Below are 21,411 nucleotides of genomic sequence, written 5' to 3'. Positions count from 1 at the left end.
GGAGTATGTGTGAGTGGTTGAGAGAGTATGTGTGTGTGGTTGAGAGAGTATGTGTGAGGGGTTGAGAGAGTATGTGTGAGGGGTTGAGAGAGTATGTGTGAGTGGTTGAGGGAGTATGTGTGAGTGGTTGAGAGAGTATGTGTGTGTGGTTGAGAGAGTATGTGTGAGTGGTTGAGAGAGTATGTGTGAGTGGTTGAGAGAGTATGTGAGAGTGGTTGGGAGAGTATGTGTGAGTGGTTGAGAGAGTATGTGAGAGTGGTTGAGAGAGTATGTGAGAATGGCTGAAATCGCATGATAACAATAGAAAGACATACAGATGAAAATAGATTTGCTACATATGAATCGTATTTCCGAACTGTAACGCAGATATACGAGGCACCAGGAGTATATGACCATGTGAGATGAAAGATAACGTATGTCAAGGTACCACTAGTCTACAGCCTCAGTCTATGGGAAGTAGGAACAGCCATGGACTATAATAATAGACATGATACGGTGTGCTTATTTACTGCGAAGCAATGTACAATGGAATCCCGCATATCCGGACCCCATCTATTCGGAAACCTCGCCTACCGGACAATATGTACCTGAACCAGGAAGTACAACTGAAATGGTAAATCATTACGTCTAGTGAAGTTTTATCTCCAATTTCACAGTTTTACTGACCAAGTTTGTTATCACTTGTTCGTTTACCTGAATTCGCTGAATGGATACGATGTAGTGATGACTGCGCTTAATACTCCTAACCTTATGCATTATGTCAAAAGAGTTTGTTTTGTCTCCGTAGAAATTAGGTAGAATAGGTAACTCTGGACAGTTGACATGGGATTCGGATATACGGAAACTCGTTCATCCAGTGTACGGATATGAGAGGTTCGACTGCAGCATATCAGTTGTAGATTGATTGTTTGACAGCATCACACGCGTGTTCTTGCGTTTTTACTTAAGTCTCTTCAGCATTAAACCAGATCACATATTTATTACAGCTTAAAATAAACGAATACATGACACTCAAAACGATTTAACTTCCGTAAACTCTACAAATGCCCAAGAGGATATTAGTAACGTGACATCGGGAGGATATAGACAGAGGATTTGGGACTTTTACCTCTGTTGTGAAACGGGACATAGTTACATTAATAGTCATAGGTCAGTCCAACTTTAAACCACAAAGGTTGTTTTTCCGCCTGTACCTCAACGTGTTTCCTACCTACTCCTCATACAACTGGCGACCACTACCAGTAGAGTACAACCAATTATCAACTGATGCGTCTTGATTTATGAGTACCCCACATACTTCTAGACCTGATGGCTGTTTACACAATGTTTCCGCATACTTCTGTGTTTGTTTCTTGTTTACAATAATGAAGATATATTGTGTGCGGAACCAGCTGAGGAGGCAGGCGTTAAGTATATATGTACCTTAGCATAACATAGTTGAATACTTTCCCAGCTTCGAAAAACTTCAAGAAACCAAAATAGCTCAAATTGCATGGAGCTCTGCGAACAAGCATTCATTACGAGCGCCATTGGAAATACTTTCTCTACTTAGGCCCCTCTCTATCCATATGTGGTAAGTTAATGAAATTGTTTTATTGTTATTATAAAATTAATAACTATTTCTGACGGGAACGGGTTGAAAAGTGTAGGAACATACTCGCATGTACTTACAACTCATACTGTATTGACAACAGCGGTGCGGTGTCTCACATTGTTGCTATGCGTGTAATGAAACATCGCTCAAAACTGACACGCTATTACTGGAATGTCGCATCTCCATCATGCGGATGCTGTAGCATGTGCGGATATTGTTTTAAAGGTTGAATGTCACAGGGGTTCAGTGGATTCTAAATCACTGTTCTAAAGAAATGCCATGTGTTTACATTGTACATAGGGCCTACACAGTTCAGGTACTCAACTCAAAGGTAAGAATTTTAAGATTTTGGGTTGAAGTTAAGGAAGTTATGCAATAACATGAGGAATGTCTGGTTGTTTATCGAGGTTCTAACTTCACAAAGCTTTACAGACAAACAGCGGAGATAAAGTACCTAATTATTTCTCTTTTGTAAGTAAATGAGGAAATGAAGTCATAGGTTCAGCATGTAATTTGTGGATATCAACCATGGCGATTGTTGTGTTGATTGCTTTCTTCATAGCTGCGTGGTGGACGATCCATAGCGATTGTTATGTGTGAGGTATGATCCATAGCGATTGTTATGTGTGGTGGACGATCTATGGCAATTGTTATATGTAGGATATTACACATGGCTATTGTTATTTGGAGTATGATGCATAGCGATTGTTATGTGTGGTGGACGATCCATAGCGATTGTTATGTGTGGTGGACGATCCATAGCGATTGTTATGTGTGGTGGGCGATCCATAGCGATTGTTATGTGTGGTGGACGATCCATGGCGATTGTTATGTGTGGTGGACGATCCATAGCGATTGCTATGTGTGGTGGACGATCCATAGCGATTCTTATGTGTGGTGGACGATCTATGGCGATTGGTATGCGTGGTGGACGGTCCATAGCGATTAATATGTGTAGTGGACGATCAATAGCGATTGTTATGTGTGGTGGACGATCTATGGCGATTGTTATGTGTGGTGGGCGATCCATAGCGATTGTTATGTGTGGTGGACGATCTATGGCGATTGTTATGCGTGGTGGACGATCCATAGCGATTGTTATGTGTGGTGGACGATCTATGGCGATTGTTATGTGTGGTGGGCGATCCATAGCGATTGTTATGTGTGGTGGACGATCTATGGCGATTGTTATGCGTGGTGGACGATCCATAGCGATTGTTATGTGTGGTTGACGATCCATAGCGATTGTTATGTGTGGCTGAAGATCTATGGCGATTGTTATATGTAGGGTATGATCCATGGCGATTGTTATTTGGGGTATGATGCATAGTGATTAACATGTGTGGTGGACGATCCATAGCGATTGTTATGTGTGGGTCTGATCCATAGTGATTGTTATGTGTGGTGGACGATCCATAGCGATAAACATGTGTGGTGGACGATCCATAGCGATTGTTATGTGTGGGTCTGATCCATAGCGATTAACATGTGTGGTGGACGATCTATGGCGATTGTTATATGTAGGGTATGATCCGTAGCGATTGTTATGTGTGAGGTATAATCCATAGCGATTGTTATATGTAGGTCTGATCCATAGTGATTGTTATGTGTGGTGGACGATCTATGGCGATTGTTATGTGTGAGGTATGATCCATAGCGATTGTTATATGTGGGTCTGATCCATAGCGATTGTTATGTGTGGGTCTGATCCATAGTGATTGTTATGTGTGAGGTATGATCCATAGCGATTGTTATGTGTGGGTCTGATCCATAGTGATTGTTATGTGTGAAGTATGATCCATAGCGATTGTTATGTGTGGGTCTGATCCATAGTGATTGTTATGTGTAGTGGACGATCTATGGCGATTGTTATATGTAGGGTATGATCCATGGCGATTGTTATTTGGGGTATGATCCATAGCGATTGTTATGTGTGGTGGACGATCCATAGTGATTGTTATGTGTGGTGAACGATCAATAGCGATTGTTATGTGTGGTGGACGATCCATAGCGATTGTTATGTGTGGTGGACGATCTATGGCGATTGTTATATGTAGGGTATGATCCATGGCGATTGTTATTTGGGGTATGATGCATAGTGATTGTTATGTGTGGTGGAAGATCCATGGCGATTGTTATATGTAGGGTATGATCCATGGCGATTGTTATGTGTGGGGTATGATGCATAGTGATTGTTATGTGTGGTGGAAGATCCATGGCGATTGTTATATGTAGGGTATGATCCATGGCGATTGTTATGTGTGGGGTATGATGCATAGTGATTGTTATGTGTGGTGGAAGATCTATGGCGATTGTTATATGTAGGGTATGATCCATGGCGATTGTTATTTGGGGTATGATGCATAGTGATTGTTATGTGTGGTGGAAGATCCATGGCGATTGTTATATGTAGGGTATGATCCATGGCGATTGTTATTTGGGGTATGATGCATAGTGATTGTTATGTGTGGTGGAAGATCTATGGCGATTGTTATATGTAGGGTATGATCCATGGCGATTGTTATTTGGGGTATGATGCATAGTGATTGTTATGTGTGGTGGACGATCCATAGCGATTGTTATGTGTGGCTGAAGATCTATGGCGATTGTTATATGTAGGGTATGATCCATGGCGATTGTTATTTGGGGTATGATGCATAGTGATTGTTATGTGTGGGTCTGATCCATAGCGATTGTTATGTATGAGGTATGATCCATAGCGATTGTTATATGTGGGTCTGATCCATAGTGATTGTTATGTGTGGTGGACGATCTATGGCGATTGTTATATGTAGGGTATGATCCATGGCGATTGTTATGTGTGGTGGACGATCCATAGCGATTGTTTTGTGTGGTGGACGATCCATAGCGATTGTTATGTGTTGTGGACGATCCATAGCAATTGTTATGCGTGGTGGACGATCCATAGCGAGTATGTGTGGTGGACGATCCATAGTGATTGTTATGTGTGGTGGAGATCCATGGCGATTATTTTATGTAGGGTATGATCCATGGCCATTGTTATATGTAGGGTTTGATCCATAGCGATTGTTATGTGTGGAGTATGATCTTTAGCGATTGTTATGTGTGGGGTATGATCCATTGCGATTGTTATAAGTAGGGTATGATGCATTGCGATTGTTATTTGGGGTATGATGCATAGTGATTGTTATGTGTAGGGTATGATCCATTGCGATTGTTATGTGTGGTGGAAGATCCATGGCGATTATTATATGTAGGGTATGATCCATGGGGATTGTTATATTTAGGGTATGATCTATGGCGATTGTTATTTGGGGTACCATTCATAGCGATTGTTATGTGTGGGGTATGATCCATTGCAATTGTTATGTGTAGGGCATGATACATGTCGATTGCTAGATGTAGGGTAGGATCGATGGCGATTGTGATTTGGGGTATGATCCATGGCGATTATTATATGTAGGGTAGGGTCCATGGCGATTGTTAGATGTAGGGTATGATACATGTCGATTGTTAGATGTAGGGTAGGGTCCATGGCGATTATTATATGTAGGGTATGATCCATGGCGATTGTTAGATGTAGGGTATGATACATGTCGATTGTTAGATGTAGGGTAGGGTCCATGGCGATTATTATATGTAGGGTATGATCCATGGCGATTGTTAGATGTAGGGTATGATACATGTCGATTGTTAGATGTAGGGTAGGATCGATGGCGATTGTGATTTGGGGTATGATACATGTCGATTGTTAGATGTAGGGTAGGGTCCATGGCGATTGTTAGATGTAGGGTATGATACATGTCGATTGTTATATGTAGGGTATGATACATGTCGATTGTTATATGTAGGGTATGATACATGTCGATTGTTAGATGTAGGGTAGGATCGATGGCGATTGTGATTTGGGGTATGATACATGTCGATTGTTAGATGTAGGGTATGATACATGTCGATTGTTAGATGTAGGGTATGATACATGTCGATTGTTAGATGTAGGGTAGGGTCCATGGCGATTGTTATTTGGGGTATTATCCATAGCGATTGTTATATGTAGGGTATGATAATTAGCGATTGTTATGTGTTGGGTATGATCCATTACGATTGTTATGTGTAGGGTATGATACATGTCGATTATATGTGAGGTATGATCCATAGCGATTGTTATGTGTAGGGTATGATACTTGTCGATTATATGTGGGGTATGATCCATAGCGATTGTTATGTGTATCGATTTCTGAAAGACGTCTTCCGTGGTTTGTAGGATAGAGCGTCTGCTCGGAGAGCGTGAGGTTTGGGGTTCGATCCCCGGCATTAAAAGATGGTATTTGTTGTTACCCTGCCTAGCGATCGGCATTAAGGGGTTAAAACAATGACTGTTCGGCTCGGAGTCAGTATACAACTGTGTCGAGGGGGATATTCATATTAAACTGCGGCATGGTATGTCAGTGGGCTAGTACTATATAATCGGCATAAATCCGGTCTAGTACAAGCAGCCACACACACACACGCACACGCACACACACGCACGCTCGCACGCACGCACGCACGGACGACGTTAAACCTCATTTTACCTCACCTCGTTTTCTGAAAGGTATTGTTATTGTTTGAGATAACGCATGTGTCTCTTCCATGCCTATTTCTTTACAGATTCAAATTTTGTTGCAATAGCGGCGATCCTTTCTTATGCTTTTCCTGAAAGTTGAGCACGCCCAAATTATTGTAGTATCGATACCACCCACTGAACTACTTACCCAGAACGCTATGCTGCCACCGTCCATGCTAAACCAAATAGATGAACACCACTAATTCCAATACGGCTAAATGAAGTAGTTAAAGTCTACATATTTACATATTTCACTGAATACACAATGAATGTACACTAACGCATAAAAATGTAGTCACCTCAAATATTTAACTGTTTAAGCCTCACCTCAAATATTTACCTGTTTAAGCCACACCTCAAATATTTACCTTTTTTAGTCTCACCTTCAAGTATTAACCCGTTTAAGTCTCACCTTCAAGTATTTACCCGTTTAAGTCTCACCTGAAATATTTACCCGTTTAAGTATCACCTGAAATATTTAACTGTTTAAGCCTAGGCTCAAATATTTACCTTTTTAAGTCTCACCTTCAAGTATTTACCCGTTTAAGTCTCACCTTCAAGTATTTACCTGTTTAAGCCTCACCTACAATATTTACCCGTTTAAGCCTCAACTTTAACTATTGACCTGTTTAAGCGTCACCTCGAAGCAGTTACCTAATTTACGGTTACCTTCAAGTGTTTACCTGTTTAAGCGTCACCTTTAAATATTTACCTGTTTAAGCCTCACCTTTTAGTATTTACCTGTTTAAGCGTCACCTTCAAGTATTTTCTAGATTTACTTATCAAGAAGGTCGCCATTGAATGATATGATGACCTGTTTACACAGGTTAAGTGTACATGTTTGGGAATGACTCTCTCATGCGCTCTTCTACTTGCAGTGAAGCCGCTTGTAGGCTGTCTGACACGCAGCACGTCACACCATGAGGCAAGCAAGCTGTAATGTCGTGGTCGTGATGGTGGTGTTGCTTACAGGGACGGCCGTTATCCTGCTCGAGATGCCCGAGGTAGGCAGCGGGAGGGTGGTTATGAAAAAACTCAATGGGTGGGTGGGTGAGAGTATGTTTTATTTGGCGAGTTTGTGCATGGGTAATCGGGTTGTGTATTTGTTTTGATGAATGGGTGAGCGTTTGAGTCAATTGCAAAACGGGTGGCTAAGTACATGTTTGTTTTGTTGTTTAACGCTGCACTCAGCAATATTCCAGCTATATGACGGCGGTCTGTAAATAATCGAGTCTGGACCAGACAATCCAGTGATTGACGTCATGAGCATCAAGACACTCAATTAAGATACGATGACATTCATCAACCAACTCAGGGAGCCTGACCACCCGATCCCGTTTGTCGGCTCTTATGATAAGCATGGGTTGCTGAGGTCAAATTCTAACCCGGATCTTGACGGGTGGCTAGGTAAATGTGTCGGCGAATGTGTGAGCGGGTGGTTAAGTAAAAGCTTTGATGAATGTGTGAGCGGGTGGTTGGCTGGTTTGAGCTAGAGGTTGAGTGGGTGGTCGAATGAATAGTCAATGTGTGTTAACTGATGAAGGGGTGAGTGGGTGGTTGGCTGGTTTGAGCTAGAGGTTGAGTGGGTGGTCGAATGAATGGTCAATGTGTGTGAACGGATGAAGGGGTGAGTGGGTGGTTGGCTGGTTTGAGCTAGAGGTTGAGTGGGTGGTCGAATGAATGGTCAATGTGTGTGAACGGATGAAGGGGTGAGTGGGTGAGTGGACGAATGTGCGTGAGAATAGATGAGTAAGTGAACGTGTGAGAAGGAGGGGTGTGGGTGTATCTTGTTATGATAATAACATTATGGACGACCAAGACTGGGGTTTAGCGTTTTTCTTGGCCTGACAAGATATGGATTCAATGTTTATTTCTTGGTGACAAAATAGGTTCAATGTTTGTTCCTTGGAGTTAACAGAATAACCACACGAATTAGACTCAATTGTTTTCTAGACGAAGGCATAAATATGCAGCTTAGCATATCTCAAAAATATATTCTGACATGTGTTGAATTTGTATGAGCGCTATTCCAACTGCACTGACAGTAAAGCTTATTTCTCAGTATACTTTTCATTGTTCCCATATTCGTCTCCATCAGTATGAATAACTCTCCTTCACCTTCCAGACTCACCGTCTGCTGGCAGCTGTCGCGGGGCCATACCCCCACACAAGATACCAGTCCAGGCGGAAACACCCGACAACAGCCGACTCCTCACACAGACTTTCCGGAAATGTAATATTCAACGACACGAATGTTCTCGCTGGACTCCGGAAATATGGTCTGGTAAGTCAAAACATAGCCTTTAAAAACTGAATATATGGCCCATAAAACACTGACAATAAGGACTGGTAGATGATGAAAAAAGGAATGGTAAATACTACAAACATGGCGTGGTACATACAAACAAAAGATACAAGACGAATTGACGAATAAATGTTATAAATATATAGGTGTCGATATCTCATTAAGAGCTAAATGTGAAAATATGCTTGGGTGATTAAAATGCATTGCAACTCTACATTAATTTTGAAACAATTGCCATTGTTGACTTTTTGTAATGGAGTCCTTTTTTTAATTTCACTTTTTTTTCTGTAAACTCAATTCTTATTATATCTAGCAAACTAGCAGTTAACGGTGAGTCTACACGGTTAATGGGTTGACCAGGGAAGAGGAAGGTCTCTCTAATCACATTCTGTTGTTTTCCTAATTGCGAAACATGGCGTTTGTCGCGCTTCACGTACGTTATCGTTTGTCTAAAATGAATTAGTAATTAAGCCGCTGAGGTTAGTGGCAATAACAAGTTTCTCTGAAGTGGGGGCCGCTAGTTTCAATCATAGATGGTAATCGGAAAAGGTGGGTCCACAATTTTAAATCGCGAAGCTCCATTACATACCTCTCCCCTATTACACACACATCACTCCTCCCCATATTCCCCTCCCCTCCCATTTATAAAATAGTATCACCCACCAATATACACACGTACAACCCTACCGCCCCACACACCTACCACTAACCACGTTTACACTCACTGCCCCGTGGGCGGCGGGATAGCCTAGTGGTAAAAGTGTTCGCTCGTCACGCCGAAGACCCGGGCCCGATTCCCCATATAGGTCCTATGCGTGAAGCCCATTTCTGGTGTCCCCCGCCTTGATATTGCGGGAATATTAGTAAATGCGGCTCAAAACCATACTCACTCACTCACTGCTCCGACTCTTTCTCACCACCAGGCATATAGTACCCTCATACAACCACCCCTACCTACGTCTACACACATACCCCTAACACAACTATTATTGATATCGTCTCTCTTCTCCAACAGTTGGACCTACCATCGAAGGAAGTTCTCCGCCAGATGTCGCTTCAGCAGATGACAATGACATATCACAGGTAAACCTAAAGGTGATCTGCCTTTGCGGCTGGCATTGGGCAATAGCCGCGTACATGGCTAAAGACGGTCAGATATCTGCTGAGAGGCCGCCATGACTACTGTACGTAGAGACTGCCGTGTCTACTGAATATAGAAGTTGTCATGTCAACTGAACATACAGGTTGCCATGAGCACTGCATATAGGCGTTACCACATCTACTGAATAGAGAAGTTGCCATGTCAACTAAACATAGAATTGCTATGACTACTGAGCACACAGGTTGCCATGTCTATTGAAAATACAGGTTTCCATGGCAACTGACCATAGAAGTGTGTATGTCTACTGAACATCGAGACTGTCATGTCGACTGAATATACAGTTTGTCATGACAACTGATAATTTAGGTTGCTATGTTTACAGAACGTAGATATTGTCATATGCACTGACTATTGACGTAGCCAGGTTGATTCAACACATTGTTACCATGTCTACTAAACATGGAAATGGTCAGGTCTACCAGTCGTCATGCATTAGTTCCACAAGATCTAAAATGTCTTGTTGGTAAGTACTGTTTCAATAATGGTTAAGGAAACTGTTTTCTATTGTACATCATCAGATTTTAAAAGTCCTCCATTTTTATTATGGAGGCGTTGGGGTAGTCTAGTGGTTAAAGCGTTCGCTCGTCACGCCGAAGACCCGGGTTCGATTCCCCACATGAGTACATTGTGTGAAGCTCATTTCTGGTGACCGTGATATTACTGGAATATTGCTAATAGCGGCGTAAAACCATACTCATTTTTTATTATGTGCAATGCTTAAATTAGTATTATCTGGCACCTTGTCTTAATGACATGTTATTGTTCTCATATACATTTGTTCATGTGTGTGAATCACTCTGATGTGAAAGGAATTCCCTGACGGGCACTTAAAGCATTATCTTTTATTACCTTATCTTATCTTCCCTTTGTATCACTCAAAGCTGACAAGACAGTTACAGATACCATGCAATAACTCTTTTTCAGTTACATCGACAATATCAACATCCTGTGTCACCGGAAGTTCCGGATGGGAAGGGTCGGCGATGGTGGCTGGGAGGTCTGTGATGACGAAGCCTTTAGGCCTGGGGAGCCGTGTCTTGTGTACTCCTTTGGGTTAGTAAAACCTGTCTCGGGTGTCCCCTTTGCATCAGTATGTCTGTCTGGGGTGACTACTCTGTCTCGGGTGTCTCCTTTGTATCAGTAAGTCTGTCTGGGGTAACTACTCTGTCTCGGGTGTCTCCTTTGTGAAAGTTAAACCTGTCACTGATGACTCATTAAGTAAGTTAAAACCATCTCTGGGGTCTCATTCTAATAAGTGAAATCTATCTCTCGTGTCTCCTGAATGTAAGCAAAACCTGTTGCTGGTGTTATCGGATGGTTAAGTATAACAACTGTCGCGTGTATCCCATACAATACGTGTGACTGGTATTTTTGTGTTTGATTGACTTTGTCTATATGTCAATGAGATGATGAATTTGTTTAAGAATTGACTTTCACTTGCGACGACGTTCATACAATGTTTGGCCCTCACTCTATGAAGGTTCATACTCCAATGAACTCACACAAAGTGAAAGTCAATTCTTATAAAAATTTTATCACAATTTCTTACCTCAAAGGATGTAAGCCAAGACCTAAACACAATTTTATTTAGTACGTGTGACTTCATGTTTACACTGACAGCCATACAACAACCAGCTATGTCGCGGAGTACAATAGTTCCTCAAAAGGAGAGGTGACATGGGCGTATGGATGCACAACTTGCTCTTCAGAAACATCTTACGCAGCACATGTGTTCAAATCATATCCTCATTAGATAAGAAAGGTCTGTAAAGAACTACCACAGTAAGTCAGTCACAATGACAGCGCGTCGTAATACATTTACATAAAATATAAGACGTCAAAATGGCCGACACGATAAACGTGACGGGAGGATTTCCGAAGTTGTTAATGAACCTGTGGCGGTTACATGTATTAGTCATCATTGATCAACTGACCGATTATTGAAAGGTGATTAAAGATGCGTCAAACAGACACCAAGGTAAATTCATAGATTGCTGGAGACGGTCACTGTCAGCCTAGACACAGATCGAGTCGATACTGACGATAGTTTGGATGACACATTGTGCATTTTTTCGTTTGTTCATTAGGATGGGCCGTAGCGAGGAAATTCGTAAACAATCATGCAGTCAAGCTCTCTTACGTTTCTCAATGTATACTGAAAGGCTGAGACCAAGATAAAAGGTTCTAAATGATCAGAAATAATGCTTATGTATGTTTTCGTGCTAGGGAAATCCCAGGGGTTTCCCCAGGAATGTGAAAGTAGTCCGTCAGTGTTTACGTCATTTCAAGAACACGGTCTCGTGAAAAACGTATGAACGTCAAATTGTGTCGTTCATACACTTATGAACGTCAATTTCGCGGTCATGTGACCGACCTCTCGTCCAATGGAAAAGCCGTATATCGTGTAAACTTCAAATTAAAAAATTATTTATGTTTCAGCATCAACCACGACTTTACATTTGACGATGACATAGCCAAGCTGTATGGTTGCCAGGTGTATGCCTTTGACCCCAGGTTTGTGCAAGTCCGCCGTATACATGACACGCTTATATACACTCATCTTCCCGAGGCAAGAGAGTTTACTGACTATAAAAGTCCAGTTTCCACCCTTGCCGAACTAGCCTGGGATTATGGAGTTACATTTTGACTGGATTAACGAGTCTATGCATAGTCCAATCAAAATCGCGCACCGAAATCGAAATCCGGTTCGTAAACTGTCATGCAGAGTTCGGTCGATTGCAGGATTTGCAAAGCATGTGCATCGCCAACTCGTTGTTAACAGATGTTTTCCAAATCTGTTCATGTTTTTAATCAAGGTGCTCACGTGATTTGATGTACTTCGCGAAGTAAGAACCGTTTTATCACCAAATAGATATTGATGGGAGATCAGATCGTCTTGACTGGGCGCCACCATTTTGTTTGAAGCAAATGCAAGTGATACGAGAGGTGGAATCTGATTGGTCCATATGGGAGAGGCATAGAATGGACTTAACTCGTAATAGCCACTGATGGCGCTATGATCGAGCCCAGAAATTCAGGCTAGTTCGGCAAGGGTGGAAACTGGACTTTTAAAGTCAGTTAACGCTCTTGCCTCGGGAAAATGATAACACTACACTATAACTACAGCCAAAGTGATGTTTAATATGACCACGTTAAGAATATCGAAGATGGTATGCCAAAACGTTTTGTCACAATCCCAAGCTACACCTTCAAAAGTCTTATTGATGTATCTTCCCCTTGTGCATCCGACTGGACGTCGGCGGACATATACATTGGGCCACGTTGAAATAGCATATGCAAGTATAATGAGAATATAAAAAAATGACATTTTGTGATTTCCAATGAGTATCCTTTTCTTGATCGAGTTGAATAAAGAATAGATAACGGAGCCTTTCTCGGTAACTAGTTTGCCAATGAAGCCGACTGAGTGGTATCTTGGTGCAATTCCAAACGATGCAATTAAGATTATCAGTATCTTGTATCTTAATTGCAATCTGTTTCAAAGGGAACTGAGTTCTGTATGTTCTCAAGTGGTGGGTTCTGATGTTAGAGCGTGTGATAGGGTCTGTCGGGAAGTAAGACCCGAAATAAAGTATTTTAACATTTTAGTTATAAAAGAACATATCCGTCGGTTTTTTCTAGGGTTAAAACGTCGTCAGTTCCTTGTTATCAGTGATCGAGTTGGGTTTAACGCCGCTATGAATAGTATTCCAGTTATATCACGGCGTGTCGACTTAATGTTGGAGGAAACACCGAAGTGATGCAGGTCTCAGACGTTTACCACTTCGGTGAAACCCATGAGCACGGGTATGGTGTCCTTGTTATCAAAATTTCGGCATACATTTCAACAAAATCTACATCCAAGCAAACATGTTCGTGATGAAAGTCCTCTGTCCGGGCAATAACATTCAGTAATTATGTGTGAACGTGTCATAAACCGCATCATTTTCGTGATTCGAGGCAGTGTAACTGGTACATCTGTTTGTGTGTGTATCTAATTAAAAACAATTAAGGCATATTGAAAAAAAAAAATTCAATTATATTCTTTCAGTCTATTTTGTAAGTGTAGGCCATCGGCCCATGATTACATGTGTATTACAATGACTTGTATAACAGCCACGTACCTTTCGGGATGTGACACGGGGTGTGAACGCTTATAACGATTGTGACACCGTGAACCCGGGCGTGACATTGCCCGTATGTTGGTCCTGATGGTGGATCTAGGGATCCGGTGTCACTCCTCTTGCAGATGCAAAGAGTTGGTTAAAGTTGCAAGGCACTGCAGAACTTTGCCTCAATAATACTGGGGCCGGGGCCGTCAAAGGCAGTACCCAGAGGCGGGCGTTATCCTCTTGGACTTCGAACTGACGAACAATCCTCCGCGCAAAGCGCACCATGACTGGCCTCAAAGCTCCGTGAAGGAATGGAAGACCTTGATACTGAGGCAAGGGCTGTCAGCCGACCAAGGCAGTAGCCAGATGCGGACTTTATCATGTTGGAATTAAATTGATGCACAATTATCCGCGCAATGAGTACCACAGCTGGTGAAGATATTTTGTGTCTGTATGTGACTGGACATTTTTCTGTCTTTGTATATATTTGTGATGATTGCGTGTTCCAGTATGCGGGAATCAACCAACAGGCGTTCACTGTCTGTGCATTTCTCTCAGCTTGGTATCGGCAGCGAGGACACTTATATAGACCGCACAGGTTGGCATCTGATGACTCTACAGTCTATCATGGCGATGTTCGACCACAGTGGGGTAGGTGTTGCTCAGGTTCTTATAATATATGTACTTAGGTGTCAAGTATGGGGGACCGCCTCCGTGGTCTAGTGGTAGAGCGTCCGCCCGGGGAGCGGAAGGTCCGGGGTTCGATCCCCGGCCGCGTCATACTTTAAGACGTTAAAAGACTTGTTGTTACCCTGTCTGGCGCTCGGCATTAAGCGGCTAAAACAAGGACTGGTCGGCTGGGAGTCAGTACACTGTGTCTGAGTGGGGTATTCATGTTAAACTGCGGCATGGTATCTCAGTGGGCTATCACTATAAATCGGCATCAGTCCGGACTAGTACAAGCAGCCACACACACGCACGCACGCACGCACGCACGCACGCGCGCGCGCACACACACACACACACACATTTCACCCCACCATTTCACCTCACCTCATCTCAAGTATAGACCATGTGCTAGTTGTTGTTTATATATAATAACGATAGATTATTCCCCAAAATAGCATGTGGCCAAAAACAAATAACATTAATGCTGTCAGAATAATTCAATACCATAATGCGTGTATTATGCTGTCATTGTGATTGCAGAGAATCATCGACGTCCTGAAAATGGACGTAGAAGGCGCGGAATGGGGGAGTTTACGTCAGATGATCACGTCACGTGACCTGTCACGTGTAAAACAACTGTTGGTGGAGTTCCACTTTGATGGAGAGTTTAAAACCAAAGACATGGGAGTGGCGTTCCTCGATGTCCTAATTGACCTGCATACTGCTGGATTCCGAAAGTTTTACGCTCACAAAAATCCGTTGAAAAATCTAAAGAGTCGTACATTCAGCATCGTTAGAACATCTTGTTACGAGCTTCATTTTGTAAACATAAATATGAATGACAATATGTGAGTGTATTGTGTACACTGTTGTAAATAAAGTAAGTTATTTTCTGAAACAATTGGTAATAATATTCAAAGCAGAAATAACAGTGACTCAACAATGCACAGTATAGTAGTAGTGTAACACTGAGATACTGGTATATGCAAAACATCAGTTTGGTGTTTCAAACACTGTATGTACATAGATACTCAATACTGCAGCATGACACTGTTACTTATATACACAATGCAGCTTAAGGACATGTCTGACACTGTGGGCCTATATACACGGGGACACGGGTGGCCCAGTCGTCTAAGGCGCCGCGATTCGCTGTGCAGAGTTGCGTCCCTTGGGCACCCCTGAAACATATGTTTGTGGGATCGAATCCCGGTTCGCCCCGATTATGTTTCTAGGTTTGTCAGCACCATACCCGTGCTCGTGGGGTTCACCGGAGTGGTAAACGTCTGAAACCTGATTCACTTCCTCCCACATGAAGCTGACACGCCGTGATATAACTGGAAATACTGTTAAAAGCGGCGTTAAACACAACTCACTCACTCTTATATGCACAATACACCTTAAGGATATGTCTAACACTGTGTTAGTTATATACACAATAGTGCTGAAGGATATGTCTAACACTGTGGTACTTGAATACACAATACTGCTGAAGGATATGTCTAACACTGTGTTGGTTATATACACAATACTACCGAGGGATATGTCTAACACTGTGTTAGTTATATACACAATACTGCTGAAGGATATGTCTAACACTGTGTTAGTTATATACACAATACTGCTGACGGATATGTCTAACACTGTGTTAGTTATTTACACAATACCTAAGCAGTTTCGGCTGACCTGTCCATCTTTGGGACTCCTGTGTGTGAGTAGGGTACACATATCTATTGTGAGTTTGGTGTTCATATAATTTCTGTTTTTGCATTGATAGGATTTCTATTTTCTTATATTGATATGATTTCATTTTTATCCTTGGCTGCTCTGTTTATATACGTTCAAGTAGCTGTCCATCTCTCAGAAATAGAGTTAGTTTGGCCTTCGCTATTGCATCTCTTGGCTTTAGGAGATCTATGACAGATAGCGGATCTAACTGCAATTCTTGTTTTAACCTAGCCCGGGCTGGGGCATGGTCTTGACATTTTAGTAACACGTGATCAATGGTTTCAGCCTGATTGCAAGATGAACAAACCTACACAATACTGATGAGGGATATGTCTAACACTGTGTTAGTTATATACACAATACTGCTGAAGGATATGTCTAACACTGTGTTAGTTATATACACAATACTGCTGAAGGATATGTCTAACACTGTGTTAGTTATATACACAATACTGATGAGGGATATGTCTAACACTGTGTTAGTTATATGCACAATACTGCTGAGGGATATGTCTTACACTGTGTTAGTTATATACACAATACTGCTGAAGGATATGTCTAACACTGTGTTAGTTATATACACAATACTGCTGAAGGATATGTCTAACAATGTTTCACTGGTCTCTTACATTTCTAGTTCAGGTGGGTAAATTAGTGAAGTGGAATTCGACATCGACGTTACACGTTTTGGGGTACCGCATTTTTTGACAAACGGAAATAACGTAAAACAGTTGATGAGAGGCGAAATCGTTCCCAATGCGAAAAGAATTGCCATTGGGTTTAAAACGGGATTTCAGTGTTTGACGCCGGGCCGTCAACGATCGGGCTCACAGTCTGTCTGCTTCCACCTCGGTTTTTTTAACCGCATTACATGGCTTTTCTGTCTGCTCATTACCATGTCGACAACTTATACCTCACTAATTGTTTGATAAGCATTACTTAGAAGTTGACGAATGACAGAGTAGACACAATTTATAGATAACAACTTCTGCAATACTGTCAAGGCGACGTTTCTGTATAGATCCTTATACCGTTGTCGAGCAAGACTGAATGAGGATAGAGAGAGTTTTAGTGATTTTACGACCGCTTCAGCCGTCGGCTATTTCGCACTGAATGAGGATGTTGTTGTTGCATTAAGTGTTTAAGAGGTCGCCTTCTACCTAAGCAGTTTCGGCTGACCTGTCCCTCTTTGGGACTCCTGTGTGTGAGTAGGGTACACATATCTATTGTGAGTTTGGTGTTCACATAATTTCTGTTTTTGCATTGATAGGATTTCTATTTTCTTATATTGATATGATTTCATTTTTATCCTTGGCTGCTCTGTTTATATACGTTCAAGTAGCTGTCCATCTCTCAGAAATAGAGTTAGTTTGGCCTTCGCTATTGCATCTCTTGGCTTTAGGAGATCTATGACAGATAGCGGATCTAACTGCAATTCTTGTTTTAACCTAGCCCGGGCTGGGGCATGGTCTTGACATTTTAGTAACACGTGATCAATGGTTTCAGCCTGATTGCAAGATGAACAAACCTTGTCATAGTACTTTTTGTGACCTGAATGAGTTGTTGTTGTTGCATTAGGTGCTTAAGAGGACGCCTTCTGCCTAGGCAATTTCGGCTGACCTGTCCCTCTTTTGGTCTCCTGTGTGTGAGAAGGGTTCACATATCTATTGTGAGTTCGGTGTTCACATAATTTCTGTTTTTGCATTGATAGGATTTCTATTTTCTTATATTGATATGATTTCATTTTTATCCTTGGCTGCTCTGTTCATATACGTTCGAGCAGCTGTCCATCTCTCAGAAATAGAGTTAGTTTGGCCTTCGCTATTGCATCTCTTGGCTTTAGGAGATCTATGACAGATAGCGGATCTAACTGCAATTCTTGTTTTAACCTAGCCCGGGCTGGGGCATGGTCTTGACATTCTAGTAACAAGTGGTCAATGGTTTCAGCCTGATTGCAAGATGAACAAACCTTGTCATAGTGCTTTTTGTGACCAAGTCTGAGGCGTGAGATAGCAGTTTCAATTTTCCTTTCATTTGAGTATGAGTTTGGCTTTTGCTGGACCTTGGGTTGAATTTTGTATAGCCATCTGCCGATCTTACTTGCGTCCCATTGGGTTTGCCATCTTTTTGCTATGGAGGCTTTGATTTTGCTTTTTATCTCTAGTTTACTAAAGGGAATAGGCTGTATATCCGCTTTGTCCAGAGCTAGCTTCGTCAGTGAGTCTGCTTTTTCATTTCCATGAATATCTATGTGAGAGGGGATCCAACACAGGTCCACCTGTTGCCCTTGGTCCGATAGTTTTGTATATTCGTATAGAATATTGTTGACTGTGTTTGGCCTGGAGTTTGAGTTTCTTCCACTGATGGCCTGAAGTGCACTTAGCGAGTCTGATAGGATGACTGCCTTTGCTTCCGGGAGTTCCGGTATGAGTTTGAGTGCATGATGAATTGCCTCCAATTCAGCCGTGAATACTGACTGACCATCGGGCAAGCGAACTGAATGTGCTTGGGGTTTGGAGCTGTGGATATGGATCCCGTAACCAGCACTGTTGTTGATAGGATTCTTGGATCCATCAGTGTATATATGGGCCCAGCTGTCCCAGGTAGTTTGAATTTTAGTGATAGCTACTGATCGTAGTAGGGTTGGGTTTTCTCTTTTAGTGACTTCTGATGTTAAAGCAGTGTCAACTTTGGGAGTTTGTAAAGTCCAGGGAGAGTGTAACCCTTTGTAGTGACTTTCTGGAGGCTGAATGTCATCGCAATTGTGACTTCGAATGAGTTCACGTACTAATATCCCAGATGGCTTTAGTGAGGGATTTTTTCGAGCTAGGGCCTCATCTCGAGTGTTTTTGTCTTGCCATATCTTTTTAACCAAAGGGTTTGATGTTCGTCCCCAGAACGATAATATTGCCTGCTCTCGTCTTAGTTTCAATGGGAGTTCTCCCGTTTCTACTTGTAGTGCTTCTAGTGAGGTGCCTGTCGCTGCGCCTGTGGCCAGTATTAGGGCTTTGTATTGTATTCTGTCTAGTCGCCTCAAGACAGTATTTGATGCTGAGTGAAAAGCCTCACAACCATAGTCAATTTTTGATCTGATAAGAGCTTTGTAGAGGTCCAGCTGAGTGTCCCTCGATGTGCCCCAAGATGTGCCTGAAATTGCCCGTAATACGTTCAGGTCTTTTTGACATCTGTTTTCCACATATTCTATATGCTTGCGCCAAGTGAGGTGTTGATCAGGGATAACTCCAAGAAATATTGCAGATTTTTCGAATTTGATAGGTTTGCCTTTTATGGAGACACGGGGTATCATAGCATCTTTCCCCCGACGTTTGAATAGAACTCCAACAGTTTTTTCACTTGAAAGGGTGAATCCCCATTTATTGCACCATTGATCTACTCCGTCCAGGGCTGACTGGAGTTTTTTTCTGATTTGTGAGATATCTCTGTGCTTTACCCATATTGCTCCGTCATCAGCGAACTTAGAAGTTTGGGTAGGAGAGTTGACATGGTCAAAAAGATCATTGATCATGATATTAAACAGGGTTGGGCTTATAATGCTGCCTTGTGGCGTGCCATTGTCCAGTGCCATAGGATCCGATCGATTGTTCCCAATTTTAACTGAAAGCGACCTGTCTTGCAGGAAGCTGTCTATGAAGTTTGCCATGTTCCCTTCAACTCCATTTTGTGATAGTTTTGAGAGGAGTCCGTCATGCCATACCATGTCGAAGGCTTTGCTGAAGTCCAGAAATACTGCGGCTAGGTATTGTCTGTTTAATTGGGCTTTTTTTATTTCATTTTCCAGTCTTAGAATATGATCTAGACACGAGTGTCCCTTCCTGAAGCCACTTTGGTCAGGTTTTATGTGGTTGCCAGTTTCAAGATGATGCATGAGCCTTTTTGTAACCATGGCTTCCATGGCTTTGCACATGTTTGAGGTGAGTGAGATCGGTCGATAAGAGTTTGGTAGGGCTTCGTCTTTCCCTTGCTTTAGCAGCGGGATAACCGCAGCATGTTTCCATGTTTTTTGGACTTCTCCTTTTGACCATATCGTGTTATACAACTCAGTGAGTAAGCCTTTGGTTTGATCAGGTAGGTTTTTCAATATCTCGTAGCTGGTTGTGTCAAGACCAGGTGCTGTGCCTTTTCTATGTTGTATCGCATCATCAAACTCTGTCACAGTAAATGGTATATTGTATACCAGATGCTTGCTTTGCGGCCGTTTTGAGATCTTAGGCATAAGCATTTTTGCCTGTTTGAATTCTTCGCTGCAATTTGTGTTGCTGCTGACAGATGAGAAGTGCTCAGCTAGAATGTTGGCCTTTTCGTTGACTGTATGGGCGTTGGCTAACTTGGGAATTTTTGTGGGTTTCCTGAATGAGGACCATTGTACAGAATATATATGGTAGGTGGAGGATAACAGTAGAGTATTAACAGTAACAACAACTGCATACACCAGTGGGATAACATGAGTAGGTAATGACAACAGAAGGATGATACTGTCTCAACATGATGGACAGAGAACACATAGGTAGAAGCCAATGGGACAAAAAGCCAATTAAACGGGATAAGTTTGTATAGATGTAGCGATTATTGCTTAATGAGTTCATAGTAGGCGGATGGGATGAAATAGCCTCGATCTCACCATAGTTAGAAGCGTACATTACGTACAGTCATAAGAAATTACCTATCGGTCGAGTAGAAAAAGCAGTGCTTTCAAATAAATATTTTCCTTCGCAGCGACGCGGTCATTATTCACGAGATATTAAGACTGACGTAGATTAAACACCGAAGGCGGACCAATAAGAATTAAGTATTCTAAAATGTCGCGGTAGTGTACACAGTGAGAATTGAAAACGTGACATAATTATATAACACTTACAAATTGTCTCCATAAAATGTTAGTTGTGGCCACAGGCATATATCTATTTACATACTTACATTTATGAAACTTGTAGGGCTTGGACGAGTCCAAATTTACTACCCGGGTACCCACACCCCTATTACCCGACCCTACCCGCTGTTGGTGAGAAGAGATAGTTACAAAATGTCCGATTGGAATAGTTTGACAGTAGCCCTTTCAGAATGATTTTAGATACATATATAAAACGATGTGGTCATGCATACACTGAAACTGACTGAAGTTTTAGCTTTGTTCAAACATATTAAAGTCAGAAGGAACTTGTTCATAATCATGAAGAAATGCGAACATAAGAGACTTAAAATTGACGTGTAACCATGTGTTTATATAGTGAATTT

At 41.9% G+C, this 21,411-nt stretch overlaps 1 protein-coding gene across 3 annotated transcripts; it reads left to right on the top strand.

The window, feature by feature from the left end:
- Positions 1 to 1,559: 1,559 nt before the first annotated feature.
- Positions 1,560 to 15,325, top strand: LOC124138442 (probable methyltransferase-like protein 24). Of its 3 annotated transcripts, none has more exons than XM_046505078.2 (8): positions 1,560 to 1,573; positions 7,061 to 7,186; positions 8,308 to 8,466; positions 9,503 to 9,570; positions 10,574 to 10,702; positions 12,089 to 12,163; positions 14,271 to 14,412; positions 14,971 to 15,323. In XM_046505078.2, exons 2-8 carry the CDS (start codon positions 7,103 to 7,105, stop codon positions 15,280 to 15,282), a joined length of 969 nt encoding a protein of 322 aa, XP_046361034.1. In that variant the 5' UTR covers positions 1,560 to 1,573; positions 7,061 to 7,102; the 3' UTR covers positions 15,283 to 15,323. The 3 variants fall into 3 exon arrangements, with proteins under 3 accessions (XP_046361034.1, XP_048245299.1, XP_046361035.1); XM_046505079.2 differs by lacking the exon at positions 1,560 to 1,573 and adding an exon at positions 1,734 to 1,925 and having other exon boundaries at positions 14,971 to 15,322; XM_048389342.1 differs by lacking the exons at positions 1,560 to 1,573; positions 12,089 to 12,163 and adding an exon at positions 1,730 to 1,925 and having other exon boundaries at positions 14,971 to 15,325.
- Positions 15,326 to 21,411: the final 6,086 nt, after the last annotated feature.

The sequence above is a fragment of the Haliotis rufescens genome, unplaced genomic scaffold, assembly GCF_023055435.1.
Source record: "Haliotis rufescens isolate VD_foot unplaced genomic scaffold, xgHalRufe1.0.p SCAF_8, whole genome shotgun sequence".
Lineage (NCBI taxonomy): Eukaryota > Metazoa > Mollusca > Gastropoda > Lepetellida > Haliotidae > Haliotis > Haliotis rufescens.
This window is presented reverse-complemented; position numbering and strand designations above follow the sequence as displayed.

What these genes read in the sequence shown, in the direction of transcription:
- LOC124138442 (XM_046505078.2), top strand. Translation starts at nt 7,103, where the DNA reads ATGAGGCAAGCAAGCTGTAATGTCGTGGTCGTGATGGTGGTGTTGCTT. An exon ending in TCCTGCTCGAGATGCCCGAG is followed by an intron (nt 7,187 to 8,307) that starts GTAGGCAGCGGG and finishes TTCACCTTCCAG; the next exon opens with ACTCACCGTCTGCTGGCAGC. An exon ending in TGTCTTGTGTACTCCTTTGG is followed by an intron (nt 10,703 to 12,088) that starts GTTAGTAAAACC and finishes TTTATGTTTCAG; the next exon opens with CATCAACCACGACTTTACAT.